This window comes from Lissotriton vulgaris, chromosome 3_1 (assembly GCF_964263255.1).
Source record: "Lissotriton vulgaris chromosome 3_1, aLisVul1.2, whole genome shotgun sequence".
NCBI lineage: Eukaryota > Metazoa > Chordata > Amphibia > Caudata > Salamandridae > Lissotriton > Lissotriton vulgaris.
In genome coordinates this window covers 422,911,990-422,934,098 of record NC_141689.1, presented here as the reverse complement: position 1 = coordinate 422,934,098, position 22,109 = coordinate 422,911,990, and the positions used below count along the sequence as shown (strand labels likewise).

Below are 22,109 nucleotides of genomic sequence, written 5' to 3'. Positions count from 1 at the left end.
TTCAGGATAATGAAGTAGCATGAACAGCAACCTTTGCTATTCACAAGAGTGCAGTAAACGTTTGATGGCACCCTTGGAGAATAAGAAAATGACCATCAAGACATTTAAGTGCTTCTCGGAAATACAAACTGTTGTGGGAGGAATATGAGGCAAAGGTGAAATACATACAGGGCATGCCCATTTTGAATTATCTGTAAGACCCATCTGTCCAATGTGATGGAACTCTAGCCAGTGAGACACAGCTGAGACCTTCTGGCCTGGCATGAGACATGGACGACAAACTAAACTAAAGGTGTCTGCCTGCAGCAAGGGAGGAGTAGCTGGCTGACTATTGAACCTACTGCCCAGTGGGGCATCTACCAGTGCTGTATCAATGGCCCCGAAAGTACTGGACTGTCTGCTGCTGTACTAATCGCTAGGAGAGCTGATGCTGCCTACAGGCTAGCCCCCTAGAATAACCTCTGAATTACCTAAGTTGATGGGGGGATAGTTTTGTGGTGTCAATAGCCCCAAAGAGGGTGTTGTGGCTCAGCCATCTCACTCGCTCCTTCCTTATTCCAAAAGAGTCAAGGTCCATTGAAGGGCATATCCGTTAGAGATGCCTGCTGTCGAAAAGTAGGATCTGCTTTTATGGTTAATTCCACTTTTTGCTTGATATAATGCTGGTTCTGACTAGTCTGACTGGGATCCTGCTAAACAGGAAGCCAGTCTCTGTGCTTTCTCCTCTAAATTGGTATATGTTAAGTATTTCGATACATCCCAGATTGGACACTGATGTACACTTATCAGTTCCTAGTACATGGTACTAATGTACCCAGGGCATAGGTACTCAAGGGTCCCCCATGGGCTGAAGCATGTATTATGCTACCCACGGGAGACCACTTAATTTGTAACTACAGGCCTGCCAATGCAGCCTGTGTAAGTTGGAGCTAGCATAAGGTGACCAGACGTCCTGGTTTTCCCCGGACGGTCCCCGTTTTTGGAGAAGTGTCCCCGTGTCCGACACTTTTCTCCAAGTGACTCAAATATCCCGGTTTTCAAACAGTGTCCGGGTTAAACACAGAAATGTCCAGTTTTTTAATTTTTCCAGTTGAGCATGTGCACACATGCTCTCTTTGCACTGTTTACGGCGTGTGACGTCACTGAGGTGAGCGCTGTAGCAGGAAGGGAAATCCTTTGAAGAGACATTTTCTCTCTGGATTTACCTTCTCTTTTTACAGGCAGCGCCACCTGCGTCATCATGCCAGCCATATCTGAACAATCTCATATCATCAAAACTGAATCTTCGCTAGAGGAGGAAATTGTGATGTTAAAGAGCAACGCCAGTTTATTAACTTTCTGAACTTCTGTGATCTGTAGAGGCTGTGTGCTTGCTGCTCCCCCAGATATCCCACCTAGAAGTACACAAAACAGAAACTTTAAAGTATTTCTGAATGTTAGGATGAGTGTCCGATAACATGTGGTGACGACGTCCCAAACGGCCTTCTTAAGCTCCAACCATTCATTTTTACCAGTTCGAAGATCAGAACAGAAATCCTGGGAAACGGAACACTGGTGATCAGGTAAAAGGCTGAGTCGCTATTTGAGGTCTTCATTCAGTGGCTTCAGGTTAAACCTGCCTTGGCTATTAAATCTGCCCATTGTTTCCAACATGTTTTTCAGATTGTAAAAAATGTCACCTATTGTTGCATTATTTAAAAATTTACTAAAAGTGGATATGTGGCAATAGCTTATCTGTTTCATACACATAGAACATATAGATTGCACATTCCCATATTATTGCCCTTTGCTTGCATTGGTGGACTTTTAGTTGTATCAGTAGCCTAGATATTGCACATCCCCAAAGCCATTAAATTGCACTTGGCCAAAGATCTGTAATTAATAGCTTGTCAGTTGCACATGGAAGTTGTGCATCTATTGCTTGCATCAGCAGTTTATCAATTTTACAAGCAAGCATACTGTCCAGGTGGCAATCCAAAAGATCTTCAATTGCCTAGCCCATGTCTCTTACCAAAAGCCTCTACTTTGGATAAAACAATATTTCTTCATCCTGTAAGTTGTATTCATAGCCATACAACCTTTTTATTAGCCCTTATGCATACCGTGCAAGGATTAATGTATTGCTCATTGCATGTTTTATTCATAACCAATTGATGCATGCTATGTGTTCTCCATATCAAAGCTATGACTTGACCTTTTGACTGAACTTTCAGATCACGGCAAACTCTGGAAAGGACTTATATGAGCAGGGTTAACGCCTGTGGAAGAAGCGAGCAGGCCTGCTCGAGCTTTCTGTTCAGGTCTTCAAACTACATTTACACCTTCTCCTGCAGCGGTACCTTCCTGTAGTCCTCCATTGGGTTCGACAGCGGTTTCCGACGTCACTTCACAACTATGCACTTGGCTCCCCTGGGGCAGGTATCCTGGTCCAAAAGGTATCCACAGGTGGGGTGGCTCTCCAACCTTCTGTTTTCCACAGGGTTTCTTCAAAGTCCACTGGGAAGGATCCTTCTTTAAAAATGCAACAGCGACTTACCCATTGATCCCACGGTTGTATTCCCACTCGGCACACGGCCTCCTGGTTACTTACTTTGGGTGGTTCCTTGGGTCCCCCGCACTTCAACGTTTTCTGGGTATAGTCTTGACTTGAGTCGTGGTTTGCAACCAACTATTTTAGAATATGGTTTGGTCTACACCTGGTGACCACTGTGTATTACGTGCTACTTAACTGTTTCTATTGAAAAGTATTGTGTGCATCTCCTGCTAGGAGATATCTGTATGTGTTAGTGAGTATTCTATAATAAATACATATTGTTATAAACACACTGTGGTTCTTTTACACTTAGTTTATATCAATAAGATTATGTTCAGCTTGTTTTACCAGCTTTACACTCCTTCTGGGCCAAACATATAGGCTGCTGACCACAGCTACCACTTAGAGAACTAAGGTTGTCTAAGATCGCTAAAATCACCATAGGGGTTGTCTGGATTTGTGCAAGTTGCCCACTTACATAAGTGTACACCATACACCAAGCCAGCTTCTCACACCTGCACATTGCCAGACAATCCAATTAATCTTCTCCCCACATGCCTCCTGAGCACAACACTGGTGCCAATAGCACTGCAATTGGTTCTATCACGACCCGGATGGATCATATACTTCACTGCATCTTGTTCAACGTGTATTGCCAGAGGAGAGTAGCTCTAAGGTACTCCAGAACCTCCGACAAAATTTGTTGGCCATGTTCCACAGAGCATGAATGTATGTATCTACCCAATAAACAGACAGCATCCATGGACCAAAGGGCCCAGGCAAGCGGCAAAACCATCCCATTACCAAAAGCAACAATCCTTTTGGACTACCTATCAGATGGTGTTGTTGGGGAAGGAATTAGACCTGACTTTACTAGTCAAGGACTGCACAATGAGGTTGTCTGGTGTAAGGGGCTAAATTAGGAAGTCCAAATCACTGGCAAAAGCCTTTGTCATTGGGATACTGACATGCTGATAGGCAGTCAAGAACAAGGCATGGCCCATATGCCATCAAGGCTTTAGTGAGGGAATCATTAAATAGAAGCAAGGGCTTTGACAAGGTACGCCCTAGTTGGAGCATTTCCATCCCAACAAGGGCCACTGCAGATGCAGCAACTCAGCTGCCCTCCGGACAGGGGATAGAGGCAGGCTGCATAATGACTGGTTGCACTGCTGTTATTTCATAGTGACACATTGGTTGAGCTCTGGACAAGGTTGGTGCAGTGTGACATGGGCATCGGCACCCAGTCTTTCATTACTGCTTGTGGGCTACGCATCAGCATGATGGGAACTGGTGTGGATTATGGGGCAGACGGGGAAGTCTGTACCGGAGTCAGTACGGACCCAGTTAACAGTTCCCAAGGCCTGGACCTCCTGCAGCTCCGTGATGCCCAAAGATGCACCAAATGGTGGCAGAATCATACAAATGATATGCTGCATTGCCTCCTTGAAGGCCAATATTGCCTGAAGGGTCAAGAACGGCCCACGGTACTTGGAGTGTGTCAGGACCAGCTGAGGAATCGGTTCTGTAACTGGTTATTCGACAGACTGCGACTTTGATCTTGAAGACTTTGCATTTTTTCTCTCAAGCTAAAGTGGCAGGATAGGGGTTAAGCCGTGCTTTGGCTTTGCATCTGGAATTCACCTTGGACTTACTCGAAAAGTTCAAACAGGATGTGGCTAGTTACTGGAAGTGGCCACATGACAGAGACCAAGTCTATGACTTGAGCTTCAATCGCAGCCTTTTGTGGTCAATGATGTAGAGCTTGGTCTCTTCATTTCAAATCACCTTCAGGTGCATGAAGGCACACATGTTGCATGACTTAGTCATAACCGGAGTACAGGCACCAAAGGCAGGTCTTTGACACACATCTACTTCCTGCAGTCCCGAAATGGTTTGAAGCTTGTAGTTTTTGCAGGGGGCAATTTCCTAGCACAATGTCTAAAGGTTTTGGAAAGGTTGTACGAATGACTCAAATTAAGAGAGGAGCTCCAGATCCATATCAGAAAGTGTGGAAAGAAAGGAACAGACATCAGCATGCACAGGTGGTGCTTAGCTGCAGTCCCACTCCAACACTTCTGAAGTGGTATGAAGCACAAGTGTAGCCACATGACAACACCTACCGATGCACAGGAGCACTGCTTTTGTAACTAACCGGATGAAGTCTGGCACCTAGCGATAGTGTAAAGGTGAGGAATCTATGGTTAGAAGCAGCCATCAGAAATACTGTGTCCTTAAAGGACCATATATAACAAGCATTGGCAATGCCAATAGGTCTCACCTCTGGACCTTGTGTGTTTAGCCATGCAGCTCACTTACAGCAGAAAGTTGCCCTGAAGTGAAATTAACAGCTCTCTGAAGCAAAGAAGGGAGGTGTGTGAGGGGTAGATTCAACTAGTAAATGGAAATAATTGAAAGCGTTTATAAGGTTGCTTTATTTCAAAAGTAATAACAAATGGTGAGGGTGTCAACAGTTACATGTTGATGGATAATCCATAGTTAATTGGGAATTCGGGGAGGGACAGAGACCCCTGTCCAGAAGACATAAGTGGTGGTGGTTTGGGAAATGATGTTCCTCAAGCGCCCAAAGGTATTTTAGATCAACTGTCTATTTGAAAGTCTAAATACAGCATCATTGATTTTTTTTTCTTTCGTTTTTCAAAAAGTTGTAAATTTGTTCTAGTATTGCATTGTCTTATTATAATTTTCATGGTAATGTAATTTGTTCTGTTGTCAACATTTGTTTTGTTCAATTTACATGTGGTGATGGGGTATATTACTTGCGTATGCTTTTTTGGCAATATACTTCTTCTACTTTAGGTGTATGTAGTTTGTCTCTCCTTTTGAAGACTTGGATCACATCACACAAGTTGGGGAAAATTGGCACCCGGCACCCATTTATCATACTCATTATTCACAAATGTTAATATGTTAACAATTTGCATTAGTCATCATAAATCTCTTAGGCATGGACAAGCAAGAAATAAAACAATCAGTATAGTTAGTGTGTTTCCACGTGTAACCAAATACAGTGTTTATGAATTCACATCCACTATCCGAGATTAAGGCCTTTGGTCATTGAGCCTGGATTTAGATGTTGCAATATGTGATTTGTATTCAAGAAGAGTTCTCGCTATTCACTTTTAGTCTACATTTTCTAGAAACATAGAAAAAGAGGGTGCTGGAGTTCAGCAATTGGGGACTTATGTCGCTGTCTGCAAGTGACACTTTAATATTTCACAACATACATCACTGTCTCTTTATTTCATATTTTCGACAGCCTCCTCCGGTTTAGTAAGCTGTGTGTTAAAATTTTGGACACTCCACTAGCACTGCCTCTTCTGTCACGAAATAATTTAAAAAAAGGTACCATGATGAATGAATGAATGAATTGAGTTTTATAAAGCGCACATAGCTGCCCTGAGGCGTCCAAGCGCTGAGAATACCAGCTGAAGCTTAGGTAGGGAGGGAGGAATGCCTACTCACTATTTAGTTGATGAAAATAAGCGTTTTCAGCTGTTTGCGGAAGGAAACCAGGTCAGGGTTAGATCTTAAATGCTGGGGAAGGGCATTCCATAGCTTGGCTACATTATAGGAAAAGGAGCGGCCTCCCGATCTTGATTTCTTTATTATCGGCACAATGGCCAGATAGGCAGAGGTTGAGCGCAGCTGTCTGGCAGGATGATAGGGTGTAATAAGGGGGAGATTGATTGCAGGACCTAGAGACCAGAAGGCCTGATGTGCGATACAGAGTGATTTGAAATTCACTCTTTCCCTCACAGTCTCCTTAGGCTGGACTTTACTGACGATCTGCGTGGGATTTGTAAAAGAGTCCGTGCTGCGCAATTCTGTATCAACTGCAGTTTGCGCAGAGTAAAATCAGGAGCTCCCAGATTTAAAGCATTTCCAAAATCCAACCGCGATTGGATCAAGCCCAAGACCACGGTCTTTCTTGCTTCGAAGGGAAGTAGAGGGAGGATCTTTCTGATGACTCTATGGATGCCGAAACAGATGGCAGATAGTTTTATTGCCTGCTGGTCAAATGACAGGGACCTATCCAGCCAGGTATCTTTAGGAGCAGGACCTAAGTTGGGTGGCCAAAGAGTGTTGATGGAGAATGGAGCAATACGGCCTAAGAGCATGAGCTCAGTCTTGTCTCCGTTGAGTTTGAGACAAGACTTGGTCATCCAGCTCTTAACCCTCTCCAGGCAGCCAGCAAGATCCACACCCGCTGAAGATCCCCCCTTCCTGTGCCAGAGAGACCACAAGCTGAGTATCGTCCGCGTAGGTAATGATCTTAATACCATACGGACGGACGATCTCAGCCCGCGGCCTCATGTAGACGTTAAATAACGTCGGGCTCAACGATGAACCCTGCGGGACCCCACATCCCAGAGGCTTACTGGAGGAGGTGACATTGCCCTCGTACACCTGGAAAGATCTATCATTCAGGTAGGACCTGAGCCACTCCAGGGCCCTGTTAGATATTCCGGTGTCCAGGAGATGCTGCAAGAGGATCTCGTGGTTAACGGTATCAAACGCCGAGCGTCCTAAGTGGAAGCCCCAAGAAAGTGAAGGGTGCGGGCTATGCGGTGCAGCAAGGCAAGACTTTATCCACCTAATTTGCATCTGCCCGGCTCTCATAGAGGAACGTCGGAATTGGTTGAAAGCCACGTTCAAGCAGTTTGGAACATGTACCTGTAGATCTGTGATTATAAAAACATTATGCACCACAGACCCCCAATTTATTTGTAGATCAAATTTATCGAACATTTTGAGAAAAAACAAAGATCATAGGCAAAATCTTGAACATGGAAATTGTTATTCTTTACCCCAGAAAGACACTTGTTTTTATTACCAATTCTAAATTTTATTATTCTCACATCAGTGTGTTTTTAGTATATTATCATATCTGTATTTTTGTAATGGCTTTAATTAACTATACAATAAAGTTTTTTCAGACACTCAAAAAATGCCGCGCTCAGATCGAGGAGGATGACTGCCACCGATCCTCCCCGATCCAAGATCCTCCTGGACTCCTCTGTGACAGCCAGTAGTGCAGTCTCGGTCCCATGCTTGGGGCGAAAGCCAGTCTGGGAGGATCGAGCAGCTGGTTTTGCTCGAGAAAGGTGGTTAATAGGCTGTTTATATATTTCTCCAGGATTTTAGCTGCCCAAGGCAGCAAGGAGATCGGGCGGAAGTTGTTAAGATACTTGGTGTCCAGGTTGGGGTTTTTTAACAAGGGCCCTCACCATGGCCTGTTTCCAAGCCACTGGGACTGTGCTGGTGGAAATCGAGGTGTTGAGTACTGCTAGCAGTGTAGGGAGGATGGTCTGTATTGCAGAGACTAGAATATGTGGAGGTGCTGGGTCCCTAGGGGAGCCTGATTTCACCTGAAGCATGAGGGAGGTGAGGTGGTCCGCATCTATCTGGGGAAATTCCGCCAACACTGGGGGGCAGTTGGATGTGTTTTCTTGTGGGGGACATAAAGGTGCCTCACTCGGAGTGGTCTGCTCGGAGGATGGAAAAGAGGAGTAGATGAGATTGATTTTCTGGAAGAAAAAATTGGCCAGATCTTCACAACGGAGCCGAGGATTTTCGTCAATGAGTGGAGGTGTAGGGAGGTTGATGAGACTTTTTACAATTCTGTAAATCTCCTTGGAGCTGTCCTCTGCGATTTTGTGTGAATAATATAGGGATTGCGCGCTTTTTATGTCTTTTTTATATGCTCTGATAGCCTCTCTATAAATAATTATATCTGCTCCAGCATATCCTAATCGCCATTTGCGTTCTAGTCTTTTACAATAGCACTTTTTCTCCCGTAGTTCGTTCGAGTACCAGGGAGCCGAGATCCTGGATCTTTTTAAGACAGTTTTCTTCATAGGAAGTGTGGCATTTAAAGAGTTATTTATCCATTCATTAAACATTTCATTGGCCTGTGATGGAGTCTGACCAATTGAGGGAATTGATTTTTGTAACTCCTGAGTCCACTGGGCCAGCGGGATTTTAGACCAATTACGTGTTTCTCGGGCTGTAGGTGTGAGGGGCGAAGACGTGTCAGTTTTCCATAGTAGCGGGACTAATGCATGGTCTGTCCAGGGAAGTGCTATAGGCCGAAATGCCTTCAAATTGGGACAGTTGCTAAATACCGGATCCAGCAAATGACCTTTGGTGTGTGTGGGCGATAAAACCAGCTGGGCACCTGTAAAGCAGAGAAATCTCCGATTAATTTATTGACGATAAAGTCATTAGGTTCATCGAAATGTATATTTAGATCGCCCAGTAACGTGAAGTTGGAGGGTGAAAAGGACAAATCAGCGACTAGCGGGAGCAGAGATTCGTTAAACTGTTTAGCTGGTCCCGGTGTGCGATATAAAAGTGCTCCAGAAAAACCTATGTTGGGGGAAAATTCCAAGGAGAAAGACAGGCTTTCACAGTCCGGAAAGGGGTTGGGGGTGCAGCGACAGGTGAAGCAGTCTCTGAAAATAATTGCTAAGCCACCGCCTCTTTCATTTACGCGGTCCTGTCTCACGATTTGGTAACCCTGCCCCAGGGTTTGAACCAACTCAGGGTCGGAATGCGGAGTTAGCCATGTCTCGGTGAGAAAAAGAACATCAGGTTTTCTCTCATCGATTAGCAGTGATAGCTCTGTACAGTGTCTAGGCAATGACCTACAGTTCAAGAGGAACATTCTAAACAGTTGTTGTTTGTGTGTGTGGGGCTTGGACATGAGATGTGTCTTGCAGTCTCTGCATTGAGTGGGTAGGTCAAGCGGAGAGTACTTATGAGTACAGGGCAGATTTACCTGTGAGTTAATAGCTCGAAGTTCAGTAGATGTATATCTCCGGATATTTTTAGTGGGAGAGATAGGGGTTGTGGCCCCTGGTCCCGGCCCGTTGCGGACGGGTGCAGACGGGCTTGCCTTAGGCACGCCTTCGGCGCGCAAACGGCGCGCCCGCTGCGCTCGTCCGCTGCGCTTCCTGAAGTTACACATTTTTATATGTGTTGGAGGGAGACCAGGGGGGTAGCGTGGCCTAAAAAGGGGCGTGGTCGGCGATCTCGCCGGTGATGGCGGCGTGGTGTTTACCTCTAGTTAGAAACCGCAGCGCACAGGCAGGAGAGTTGCACAAGGTAAAATAACACAAACTATTTTAAAATGAGCAGCAGCAGCTTTTTCCTACTCCCGGCTTCCGCCTCAGGAGGTATACTATCTGGCCAGATTATATTTTTGTTCTTCGCAGGCCTCCATTTTTACCAAGTTATTCTTTTGGAAACTAGACAAGCTGCTACTTTTAAGTACAACCGTGAGCCTATGAAAACTGATGAAAATGTGCACAGCAACAGAGCGTTATCACATGACAGGCCCTTGTTGCTCCTGGGTCACTGTTCAATCAATTACTCCGCAAATGCATTTGTATTTTTCTAAGGAATTCCCACAAACCTGTTTTCAGACAACATGATGATCACCGGGGTGGAGATTGGTAGAACGGAAGACGGAGGAGTGGGAAAGGAGAAAAGTCAAAGAATATTTTTTTTATCATACTTGGAAAACGAGAAAAACTAAAGGTAAACATTCACAAGAGCAATATTTAGGAGATGGGTAAATATCAACAAAAAGTGCTGCCTTTTTGAGAGGAAAATGTGACAGTGGAAGACTTCAAATGCATTTCTTTAGCAGTTCGACGAGTAGAGGATTAGAGAGAAGATGAACACGCAAGACTGCTTGAAAAGCGCACACGGCCAAGTAATATCACTGGAATGTGGCAGCACCAGGTTACGTCACAGAAGACTGCGAGCATTACCAAAAGGAATAAAACAAGCATGAGTGCTTGAAAAGTTTAGACTCGTGTGCGGCCAGTCTAATTGCAAACAGATGGCCCTTGTGCGCCGCTGCTCTCTCCCGCAAGGTGGATGCCAGCACAAGCACGAGTGCTTGAAAAGAGCTGACCGATTTCTAAAGGCCATCTCCTAGGGCAGCGCATGCGTGCTGCGCTAGGCTCCACCTAAAAAGGGTACAAAAAGTAAGATTTGCATTTATATTACTGTGCAATTCAAACCCTTCTTCCATTTGCAAATTTCTACCCAGAGCACAGGCCACAACTGACTAGTCTTTTAGTCCTCACTGGCACCTAATAATGCAATTCCGCATGCAGTGACTAGACTAATCACCAACCAAAGAATATTAGAGCACATCTCCCTAGAAGTGCAATGACTCCCTCGGTTATCAGAAATCACTTCTTAATTAGATGTGTAGTGTATATAGCACTCCATTTAAATAAACCAGACTACACTGCTTTTAAAGTCAATGTGTCTGGTGGTGCAAGCAGTATTAGAAGTACATTCATGATCAGGCTGGAAATTCACAAGATTCGTGTAAATGCACATATCGAGTCTACTTCAGCATAGGAACACTAAAAAAACCTCCAATGACACACCAGACTTGTTTGTTTAGTGTTGCAATTCAGTAAAGCTCTTAAAATTCAACTCTACAGAATCCTACCATCCCAGGCTGCATCACTTCCCTCCCCACATCAATCTATTGTGGTGCAATGTATTCTTTATTGTGAAACAACATGCATCATCGCATCAGCTATATACTCAATATGTAAAGCACTCTGCTGGCCTCTGGGCTAGGCTTGTGCTTTAAATAGCCTGATAAAGAAATAGCTAAGAAAATCTAATTAACTATGTTTGGTATAAATACGTATTTCAGTTAGGTGGATGCTCGTGCTAGAACAGAATCATTTAACACCACATGTACAGGAGCAGCAACTTTGAGTCCAACTTTCTACGATAAAACAGACAAGGATAATCATATTAACTAATATTGAGGAACCATTACTGACCGCCTTTAAGGAAAAGGTGACTACTATTTGTAAATATGGGCTAACATTCGGTGTTGGAAATTTACAGAAATGTAATCTAAAGGCCAGAGTGGCTTTCCCAAAACAAATAGAAGAATGCAACTATAGGAAAATATGATACTGCATCTTTTCTACTGCTCTTCTACTCTTATCTTTAGAACTTGTGGCCATTGCTGGTTTTGGACAGAGCATACCTGAAACATATTAGAGTCATCCTGACCCACCTAACTAACATGGACTTAACATCTTTCTAGAAAAGGAAAATTACAAAATTGACTACAAACGTGTGCTACAGCTACTATATACTGTTATTGGTATAGTGTAAATACTGGCTGACAGTATCATACTTCGACTAGTAACAACTTGGTATTTTAGCTTTACTTTTAACCAGTCTTCCACTTTGTTCTGCGATCATTTATATTACAAAGGTTGGCACATCAAGGCTTGGTTAGTTAACAAGACAGGCACCAGAATTTACCAAGTTAAATCAAACGTACATTTTCATCAACCACAAGATGTAGTCCATCACCTCCGGCTGGGAAGATGTAATGTTGGAGAGGGGTAGGTCGATAGTCTGTGTATATCACATGGCAAGGCTAAACGTAATGAAAAAAAAACGTTAGCAGAAAGAAAAAGTAGCATTGCATAAATACATTTTTTTCATCAAGTTTTTGTTTTTACTCATTATGGAACATGAACTTAAAATATGTAAATAAACACCATTAATTAAGTAAATAATAGAATATCTCAATATGTATCTAATGGATCAATCCAATTTAGTCGAATTTCGGTAAGAACGAAAACAAAATTTAATACAGAAGAGAAAAGGCAGTAATCCAGAGGATTGATATACGCAAGTGTAGTCAGTATGGTCCATTTGTTTTTTTTTTAAAGCAGGGCAGGGAAAGTTTGAGCATTTTGTACAATGATCGAGGTCAGTATCACAAAGATAGATGATGGTAGACAACTTTTGATAAATATGTTCTGTAAAGCCTTTCCCTGATCTTTGATTTGGTTTATTTCAGTCAGGTAATCGTTTACAACATATGAATTAATTCCTTTTTTTATTTTTAAAGGATATTTGTAATGTATTTCCTAGTTTGATAACAAAATGAAAAACCAAAAATACAAAATCATATTATACAGTGATTAAGTCGTTCTTTCAGTAAAGATGGCATAAAATAAGTTGGTCAAGCAATGCAGATACAGGAACTTCCACTCATCTCATTACTTCATATGTCTATTTCTATACCGGTGCATTACATTTTATTGAAATAGAAAATGCTTACACTATGCTCCCAAAGTTTCCCAAATGAAGCAACAAACTCACATACATTTTTTTTGATCTTCATTTACCAGTCAAGATTTCTCTTCCAAATTTAGATCAATAGAATTATGGAACTCCTCCAAGTCTGGGCTTTGTCTCATTTTAGAAACCACTATGCTACTTAGCAAACAACATATATTCAGAGGCATCTGTATCCTCCCATACTCCTAACAGCGCAGTTGTAGGGTGTATTCTGGGAGTGTTCACCATTATGTGTATTTGGTCCATTACCTTAGTGCAGAATTGTTCTATTTTTTTTTTAGATATTTTTATTTGCATTTGATATAATGCAATACAGTGAATACAAAGAAGGAAAAAAAAAGGAAAAACCAAAACAATTCACAACATCAGTTACCAACTACATTCACCAGTACTTGCTCCACTAGTACAGCTATATTACAACTGGTATGTGGGCAGTTGCTCAACACCAGTCCATCATGTGCATATATACCTATCAACATGGTCTTATCAAGCCAGTAAAGACGTTCGAACCCTAAAGAAGAAAGAAAAGTAAGAAAAAAGAGTAACCTGTGCAGAGGTGTGGTGTGGACGTGTCAAATCACTAATGGCCATTGCAAATGACAATATAAACTACCTATGAGCGGGTCTGAGAGGGCCTCCCGACCCCTTGCCCCCACACAACTGGTATCTCCTCTGCACCCAGCCAACACTCCCACTGACTTCGTAAGCCCATGTGTTGCCTCCCCGTGAATCAAACCCCTGACGGCACGGGAGATCTTAAAGGAGCAACCTGTGCCACAACACCAGCTTGAGGGTCATGATCAGACTTCTGCACCCCCCTCCACGGCTGGTTTCTCCCATTCGGCCATTGTCTCTCTCCACTGCTCAGCAATTGGGTAATTTCTCATTCCCTTGGCCTTCTCCCATGCCAATACTCTACCCTCTGCCCCCACACTTACAATTTATTTATTTGCGGGTTTGTAACGCGCTAGGATCACCTCCCAAAGGAGTATCTCCGCGCCTTTGGCAACCTTCCTGCACATAAACAGTGGGTATATACAATATACACTAGTTTTGAAATAAAAAGGTTTTTTAAGCGGTTTTCTAAACGGGAGATACTCCTTGCAAAGTCTCAAGGAAAGTGGGAGGCTGTTCCACAGCGTTGGGCCAGCAATTGAGAGGGCTTTACCACCCTGTCTAGCCTTTTTTGCTCTCGGGACCTGCAGCAGAGCTTGTTCACTAGATCTCAAGGATCTCAAAGGATTATAGGGGAAAAATCTGTTAGACAAATACACAGGGCCTTTCTTCTGGAGACACTTGTGTATAATGCAACAAGTCTTGTACTTCACCCTTTGCTTGACGGGAAGCCAATGCAGGGTGTTCAAGAGGGGTTTGGAGGGGGTGCGAGGGGGCTGGTTTAGAACAAGACGTGCCCAGGCTGCCATCTGTGGTCCTCTCGAGGATTTCCACTCCATCGTTATCCTGCGCTTGGCGAGGCCCAACGCAAGATCTATCAGTCGATTCCCGACTAGGTGCTAAGGTGGCCTAGGAAAGAGACCCAACAGGCACGTCTGAATAGTTAGAGCCACTACCCTTTCCAGCTCTTCTTTGATCTTACCCAACACTGCCTCCCTGAAAGGACGCACCCATTGGTAATCCCAGGTCATATGGCCAAAGTCAGCATCCGGGTGGGCACATCTGGGACACCGTCACACCTACCCCCGTACGTCACTTTAAGCCGCTGAGTCATATAGGTCATATGTGTGTAATTGAATTGAATATATTTCAAACGGGTATTACAGGAGATCGTTTTTGGGTAATGTAAAACCTTATGCCACGCAGTCGGTAAGGACCCTACCTCTGATCCTGTCCCATCACTCCAGCGATCCATCGAGGGGGGTGTGGGGTGTGGAGGAGGGGGGGATGGGAGGGGGGGGGGGGGGGGGGGGGGGGGGGGGAGTCTCTAGTAATAACTCCAAGCCATTTCACCAGGTAGCTCGCGGCGCAAAGAAAGAATAGGGCATGGAGGACCGGGTGCGTATCAGGTCCTTCCCTCCCGGAACCCCATAAATGCGTGAACATGCGTGTCAGCGCCTCATATTGTAGAAACTGACCCGGGGAGGGGGGACCCACTACCATCCACCAGTTCCGCGAAAGGAATCAGTGCCTTTTCTAAATAGCAGTCCCAAACATTGTCCAGTCCTGCCTTCGACCATCTGACCAGTTGGGCACTCGGAAATATAGATTTCGGGTCCCCATGCGGCAGCCCCACCAGAGGCAGCATAGCAGAATACTTTGCGGATTGTTGCCCCCCCTTGTAACATCCCCACATCTGTAAGGCTGTTAGACGGACCGGGAGGGTCGGCCGAGGTTACGGGGAGAGGTCTCCAGGGAGAGCCGTCTCCAACGACTGTACAGATAAGTAACTTCCCCCCCACAGACGGACACCACACAAGGTTGAAGGTTAACGAGACTTTATATGCAATTCTTAGGTTACGATGATGGATACAAGGAGGTCCGGACTCAGGGGTCCCCTCGGTTCTAGTCTCTGGTTTAGGAAAGGGGTAGCGGGACAGTCTTAGTTACCAATGAGTACAAAATAGCTCTCAATCCTCGAGCTCGGCGTTCTAGATGATCGGGCCGTGGAGGAGCCAAGCAGGTCCCGAGATGGATGAAGGAAGGACGACGGTCCGCGGCGGAGCCTGCAGGTCCCGGTGGAAGATGACGGTTACAACGGTCCGCGGCCACGCCAGCAGATCCCGACGACGATGAAGGATGAAGGTTACGACAGCTGTGGCAGCGCCAACAGGCAGGACGATGGTGCACAGGACAGAGCTATGGCAGCGCCAGTAGTCCGTCCAGGATGAGTTCCTCTTTACGTCTCTCGACTCCAAGATACAACTGCCTTCCTGCTCTGGAGCTGCCCCAGTTATAGGGCTGGCGGGCTTTGATGTCCGGACCCTCGCACTTGGAGGTCGGGAGGTCCGGGATGGGGGAGTCCAGACACCCAGCAGGGGGGTGGAGCCAGCGCCCGGGGAGGCGATGGGCGAGCGGCACTTGGTGGGGGAGAGCCATCGGCACCTCTTTCTCCCATTGACGTGCCAAGTAGCCCGCTCACCTCCTGGGTGGAGGGTGGTGCCGGAATGTCTGAGGCCGGGCCAGGCCCAGGGTTGAGGTCGATCGGGGGCCAGGCGGCCTCGTGGTGGAGTGTCCAAGATGGCGCCCCAGGCTGGGCGCGTGGGCCGGCAGTGGATCGGACCCACGAGGTCGGCAGGCTCGAGGGCAGGGGTCCCTGAGGGGACGGAGGACGTGCAATGGTGGTGTGTGGTACTTGCGGGACTGGGCTCAGGCCTGGTTGGGCCGGGGGAGAGCGGCCCTTCATGTGGCCTGTCCAACATGCGTCCCCCCCAGCTGAAGGCGGGGAGAGTTACCCATCCTCTTGGGGACTCTCCTCGTCGAGGCGGAAAAACCGGGACAGGCCATCCGCGTTGGCGTGATCTGGCCCAGGCCGGTGTTCGACTGTGAAGTCCATACCTTGCAAGGAGATGGACCAGCGTAGCAACTTTGGGTTCTCCCCCCGCATATGCATCAGCCATTGCAGGGGTCGGTGGTCGGTCTGCACCCGAAAGTGGGTGCCGAAAAGGTAGGGCCGGAGCTTCTTGAGGGCCCATACCACAGCGAAGGCTTCCCTCTCTATGGTGCTCCAGCGTTGCTCCCGTGGTAGGAGTCTCCGGCTGATGAAGGCCACCGGTTGATCAAGGCCTTCGGTGTTCACTTGAGACAGGACTGCCCCAATGCCCTGGTCGGAGGCGTCCGTCTGGACGACGAACTCCCGGCTGTAGTCTGGGGCCTGGAGCACAGGGGCGGAACACATGGCGGCCTTTAATTGTTCAAATGCAGTTTGACACTCTGGGGTCCAGGTGACTTTCTTGGGTTGGTTCTTTGACGTGAGTTCTGTGAGGGGCCCCACTATGGTACCATAGTCTTTTACGAACCTTCGGTAGTAGCCCGTGAGGCCCAGGAAGGCTCGTACCTCGGTTTGGGTGATGGGGGGCTGCCAGGCCTGGATGGCGGCAATTTTCAGCTGTAGCGGGGCCACTAGGCCGCTTCCCACCTGGTGTCCGAGGTAGGTTACAGACCCTTGCCCAATTTGACACTTGCTGGCCTTGATCGTGAGGCCAGCTCGCTGAAGGGCTTGCAGCACTGCTCGGAGGTGGTGGAGGTGCTCGGTCCAATGGTGGCTGTATACAGCGATGTCGTCTAGGTAGGCGGCGCTGAATCCTTCGAGCCCCGCTAGGACCTGATTGACGAGCCGTTGGAATGTTGCTGGGGCATTCTTCATGCCGAAGGGCATGACCGTGAAATGGTAATGGCCATCGGGGGTGGAGAAGGCAGAACGTTCTTGCGCCCGGGGTGTGAGGCCGATCTGCCAATAGCCTGCTGTCAGGTCGAAGATGCTGAGGTAGCGGGCAGCTCCCATTCGGTCGACTAGTTCATCTGCCCGGGGGATGGGGTGCGCGTCTGTTCTGGTGACCGCATTCAAGCCCCGGTAGTCGACGCAGAACCGGAGTTCTGGTGTGGTGCCGGGGGCAGCTGCTTTGGGGACCAGTACGACAGGGCTGGCCCAGGGACTGTCTGAGGGCTCGATGACCCCGATCATGAGCATCTTGGCTATTTCTTCCTGGATGCAGGCCCGTACCCGGTCTGGCACGCGGTAGGCCCGGTGGCGGATAGGGGGGCTGTCCCCGGTATCCACATCGTGCACACACCAGGAAGTGACACCCGGGGTGAGGGAGAACAGGCTGGCGAACTGTGATAGGAGGGCTTGACACTCCTGGCGTTGTTCTCTGGTGAGGGCCTCTGAGAGCCGGACCCCATCCACGGAGCCGTCTTGCTCTTGAGTCCGCAGGAGGTCAGGGAGAGGCTCGGAGTCTTCTTCAACCCCAGTGTCTGTGGCCATCAGGAGGCTGAGCTCTGTTCGCACAAAGTGGGGCTTTAGTCTGTTAGCGTGGAGGACCCGGAGAGGGTTCCGGGAGGATTCCATGTCGATGAGATAAGTGGCAGGACCCTTGCGCTCTATTACTTTGAAGGGCCCCGTCCATTTGTCTTGCAGGGCGCATGGCTCAGTGGGGGACATCACCCATACCTGTTGGCCAGGTTCGAATTCGATGGATGAGGCATTCTGGTCATACCATTTTTTCATGTCCTCTTGACTGGCCTCTAGGTTGGCCTTCGCTAGTTCTCTGAACCGCCGGGTCTGGTTGCGGAGGGTGAGGAGGTACCGGAAGACATCTGGAGGGTTCTTTAGCGGAGGCATCTCCCAGCCTTCTTTGACGAGACTGAGCGGCCCTCGCACTGGGTGTCCATATAGCAGTTCAAAGGGGCTGAAGCCCAGGGATTTCTGGGGGACTTCTCGATATGCGAAGAGGAGGCACGGCAGCAGCACATCCCACTGGCGACGGAGGGGCTCTTCCAACCCCCCGATCATTCCCTTTAGCGTGCGGTTGAACCGCTCAACGAGTCCGTTCCCTTGAGGGTGATAGGGGGTTGTGAATCTGTAGGTGACCCCGCACTGTTGCCAGAGGGACTTCATGTATTTGGAAATAAAGTTCGTGCCTCTGTCGCTGACGACTTCTCGGGGGAAGCCCACACGGGAGAAGATCCCCATCAGGGCCCGGCCGACCACCGGGGCTGTCACAGTTCGCAGAGGAACAGCCTCAGGGTAGCGGGTGGCGTGGTCCACTAGCACCAGGATGAATCGATGGCCTTGTTTGGTGCGTGGGTCCAAGGGCCCCACAATGTCTATTCCGACTCTCTCAAACGGGGTAGTGACCACGGGAAAAGGTTGCAGGGGAGCCTTTAGTTTGCGGCCGCTCTTCCCACTGGCTTGGCACGTGGGGCAAGATCGGCAATGCTGGTGCACATCGTTTCTCATTTTGGGCCAGAAGAAGTGGGTCACTAGGCGACTGTAGGTTTTATCTTGTCCCAGATGTCCTGCCAGGGGGACATCGTGGGCCAGGTTTAACAGGAAGTCTCTGAAACAGAGGGGTACCACTAGTACTCGGTTGCTCCCCAGCTCGGCGATTCTTTGCTCGCTGTACAGCAGATCATTGTCCCAGTAGACCCAATGAGTTCCGGGGGTATCCCCTGCGCTTTGGGCGAGCGCTTGCTGGCGGAGTCCCTCGAGGGAGGGACAGGTCTTCTGTTCTTTGCGAAATTGTTCTTGCGTGGGCCCCCCTTCTTGAGGCCACTGGTCGAGGTTAGCGAGGTCGGTAGGTTGAGCTGGTTCGGCGGGAAGGTTACGGTCGGTGTTTTCGGCCGGGGCGACCGGAGGCGGTGGCGCCGGCCATTCGGGTTCTTCTGGCTGGTGGTTGGCACGGGCGGCCATGGAACGGGTGGTGACGCACGCCCAGTCTGGGACGCCCAACATCCCCAGGTGCTCCTTTCGCTCCACGGCGGCCCACGGAGAGCTTTCCAGGTCATTGCCCAGGAGGCAGTCTACGGGGGCATCGTCTCGGACCGTCACTTTCAACATGCCGGAGACCCCCCCCCATTCGAAGGGGACGCAGGCCATCCGACACAGGCTCTCCGAGTTATCGGCTGATCGTACAGGGCAGAGAATGTTCGGTAGATACTGTTCTGGGGCCACCAGGTGACAGCGGACGGCTGTTACACTGGCCCCGGTGTCACGAAGGGCTTCGGCCTGGTGTCCATTGATGCTCACCCATTGGCTGTACTTCTGGGTGTTAGCGGGTAGGGGGACCCGCGGGACCATGTCTTTCCCCCCTAAGCAGGCTAGAGTCATGGCGGCTGGCTCCCACTCTTGATGCTCTTGTTCGTACTCTTCCTGTTCCTCGGAGATCTGTTCTTCCCCTAGGGCTGCAGCGGCCACTTGGCGGGGTCTCGGGCTCTGGTACTGCGGGCAGTTTGGGTCGTTCGCATAGTGGCCGACTCGTTGACATCGGTGACACGTGACATTGGCTCTGTACCCCGGTCGCGCTGGGGTGCTGCCCCGGGTGGCCGGGGGGGTGGTGTTGGTAGCGGGGGCGACCGGGGCGTTGTCTCTTCCTCGCCCTTGGCCCCCTCCTCCTCCTCTGGGTCGGTGCTGACCATTGTTGTTCCGGTTCTGTTCGTAGGACCCATTCCGGCCCACTCTGGTGATCTCCCACCGGTCAGCTTCGGCTGCGAGCTGCCGGGGATCCGTTAACTTGCTGTCGAGGAGGTGTTGGCGGAGTTCAATGAAGCAATTGTTCGACAGATGCTCCCATACCATCAGGTTAAATAGTTGCTCGTAGGTCGTGACGTTGCTTCCTCGGATCCAGCCCTCGAAGGCTCGGCTAAAGTATGTTACATAGTCCACCCAAGTTGTACCCGGGATGCGGGTGCAGTCTCGGAACCTCTGACGGTACATCTCGGGTGTGAGACCATAGCGGGTGAGGAGGGCCGCTTTCATATGGTCGTAGGAGGTCATCTGGTGGTCCGGGAGCTGTAGTAGGGTGTCGCGGCCCTCATTGAGGAATCTTCCCCAGAGACCGGCTCCCCAGTCGCTTCTATCGATCCGGTGTGCAGTCATAGCGATTTCATAGGCTTTAAACCATTGCTGGATGTCGTCCTCTCTGAAGTATTCTCGGACAACATCCTTGGGGATGTGTACCTTTTTGTCTGTGGCCCCTGGGGTGGGGGGTCGCTCGGGCACCCCTGCTTCTTTATTCTGCTTGCGTAGGTTGATCTCGGCTAGGTTTCGTTCGTGTTCGTACGCTAGTTTTTTTTCCTCGAGCTCCCTTTGTCTCTGTTTCTCCTCTCTTTCTTCTCGGAGACGCAGGTGCTCTAAGTTGATTTTTTGTTCGGCCAACTTAAGTTCAACGTCCATTTTAAGTCGGGCCATTTCTAGTTCGTGTAGTCGGGTCCTTTCTCTTTCCTGGATCTCGCCTTGCGAGAGACCCGTTCTTTGCCCTTCCGGGGCCGTGGTCGTTTTCTCTACGGTGCTTTGATCAGGGGTTCCGGCAGCCCCGGTTTCTGCCCAAGATTCTAGGGCATGCTTAAAATCGTCCTTTGTACTCAGTCCGGTGGTAGCGATACCCAGTTCGATGCAGAATTGTTTAAGTTCACGATGGTTGTACTCCTCCAATTTCTCCATTTGGAATTTCTCGGTTGATCCGCTCTCTTTCGTGGTCATTGTGACTTCGTCGTGGGGTGAGCTACTCTCTGTACGTTTATGCGGTGATTCGGATCGCGCCGCTGGCCACCAATGTTAGACGGACCGGGAGGGTCGGCCGAGGTTACGGGGAGAGGTCTCCAGGGAGAGCCGTCTCCAACGACTGTACAGATAAGTAACTTCCCCCCCACAGACGGACACCACACAAGGTTGAAGGTTAACGAGACTTTATATGCAATTCTTAGGTTACGATGATGGATACAAGGAGGTCCGGACTCAGGGGTCCCCTCGGTTCTAGTCTCTGGTTTAGGAAAGGGGTAGCGGGACAGTCTTAGTTACCAATGAGTACAAAATAGCTCTCAATCCTCGAGCTCGGCGTTCTAGATGATCGGGCCGTGGAGGAGCCAAGCAGGTCCCGAGATGGATGAAGGAAGGACGACGGTCCGCGGCGGAGCCTGCAGGTCCCGGTGGAAGATGACGGTTACAACGGTCCGCGGCCACGCCAGCAGATCCCGACGACGATGAAGGATGAAGGTTACGACAGCTGTGGCAGCGCCAACAGGCAGGACGATGGTGCACAGGACAGAGCTATGGCAGCGCCAGTAGTCCGTCCAGGATGAGTTCCTCTTTACGTCTCTCGACTCCAAGATACAACTGCCTTCCTGCTCTGGAGCTGCCCCAGTTATAGGGCTGGCGGGCTTTGATGTCCGGACCCTCGCACTTGGAGGTCGGGAGGTCCGGGATGGGGGAGTCCAGACACCCAGCAGGGGGGTGGAGCCAGCGCCCGGGGAGGCGATGGGCGAGCGGCACTTGGTGGGGGAGAGCCATCGGCACCTCTTTCTCCCATTGACGTGCCAAGTAGCCCGCTCACCTCCTGGGTGGAGGGTGGTGCCGGAATGTCTGAGGCCGGGCCAGGCCCAGGGTTGAGGTCGATCGGGGGCCAGGCGGCCTCGTGGTGGAGTGTCCAAGATGGCGCCCCAGGCTGGGCGCGTGGGCCGGCAGTGGATCGGACCCACGAGGTCGGCAGGCTCGAGGGCAGGGGTCCCTGAGGGGACGGAGGACGTGCAATGGTGGTGTGTGGTACTTGCGGGACTGGGCTCAGGCCTGGTTGGGCCGGGGGAGAGCGGCCCTTCATGTGGCCTGTCCAACAAAGGCAGTAGGGTGTAGCAAGGGGCGGGTGTAGCCGGCAGCAGTACCTTCACAGTCACCAGTCCTGAACTGAATGCCGGGTCAGTCAGGCATGTTCTCTCCCCATTCACACCCTCCGCC

The 22,109-nt window shown here is 49.1% G+C and overlaps 1 protein-coding gene across 1 annotated transcript in view; it reads right to left on the bottom strand.

The window, feature by feature from the left end:
- MTREX (Mtr4 exosome RNA helicase) overlaps positions 1 to 22,109 on the bottom strand; it is a 751,215-nt gene that overhangs the window by 476,361 nt on the left and 252,745 nt on the right. The window contains exon 9 of the mRNA XM_086960637.1: positions 11,895 to 11,993. Within this exon, the coding sequence (XP_086816763.1) occupies positions 11,895 to 11,993 (99 nt within the window). The remainder of the gene's footprint in view (positions 1 to 11,894; positions 11,994 to 22,109) is intronic.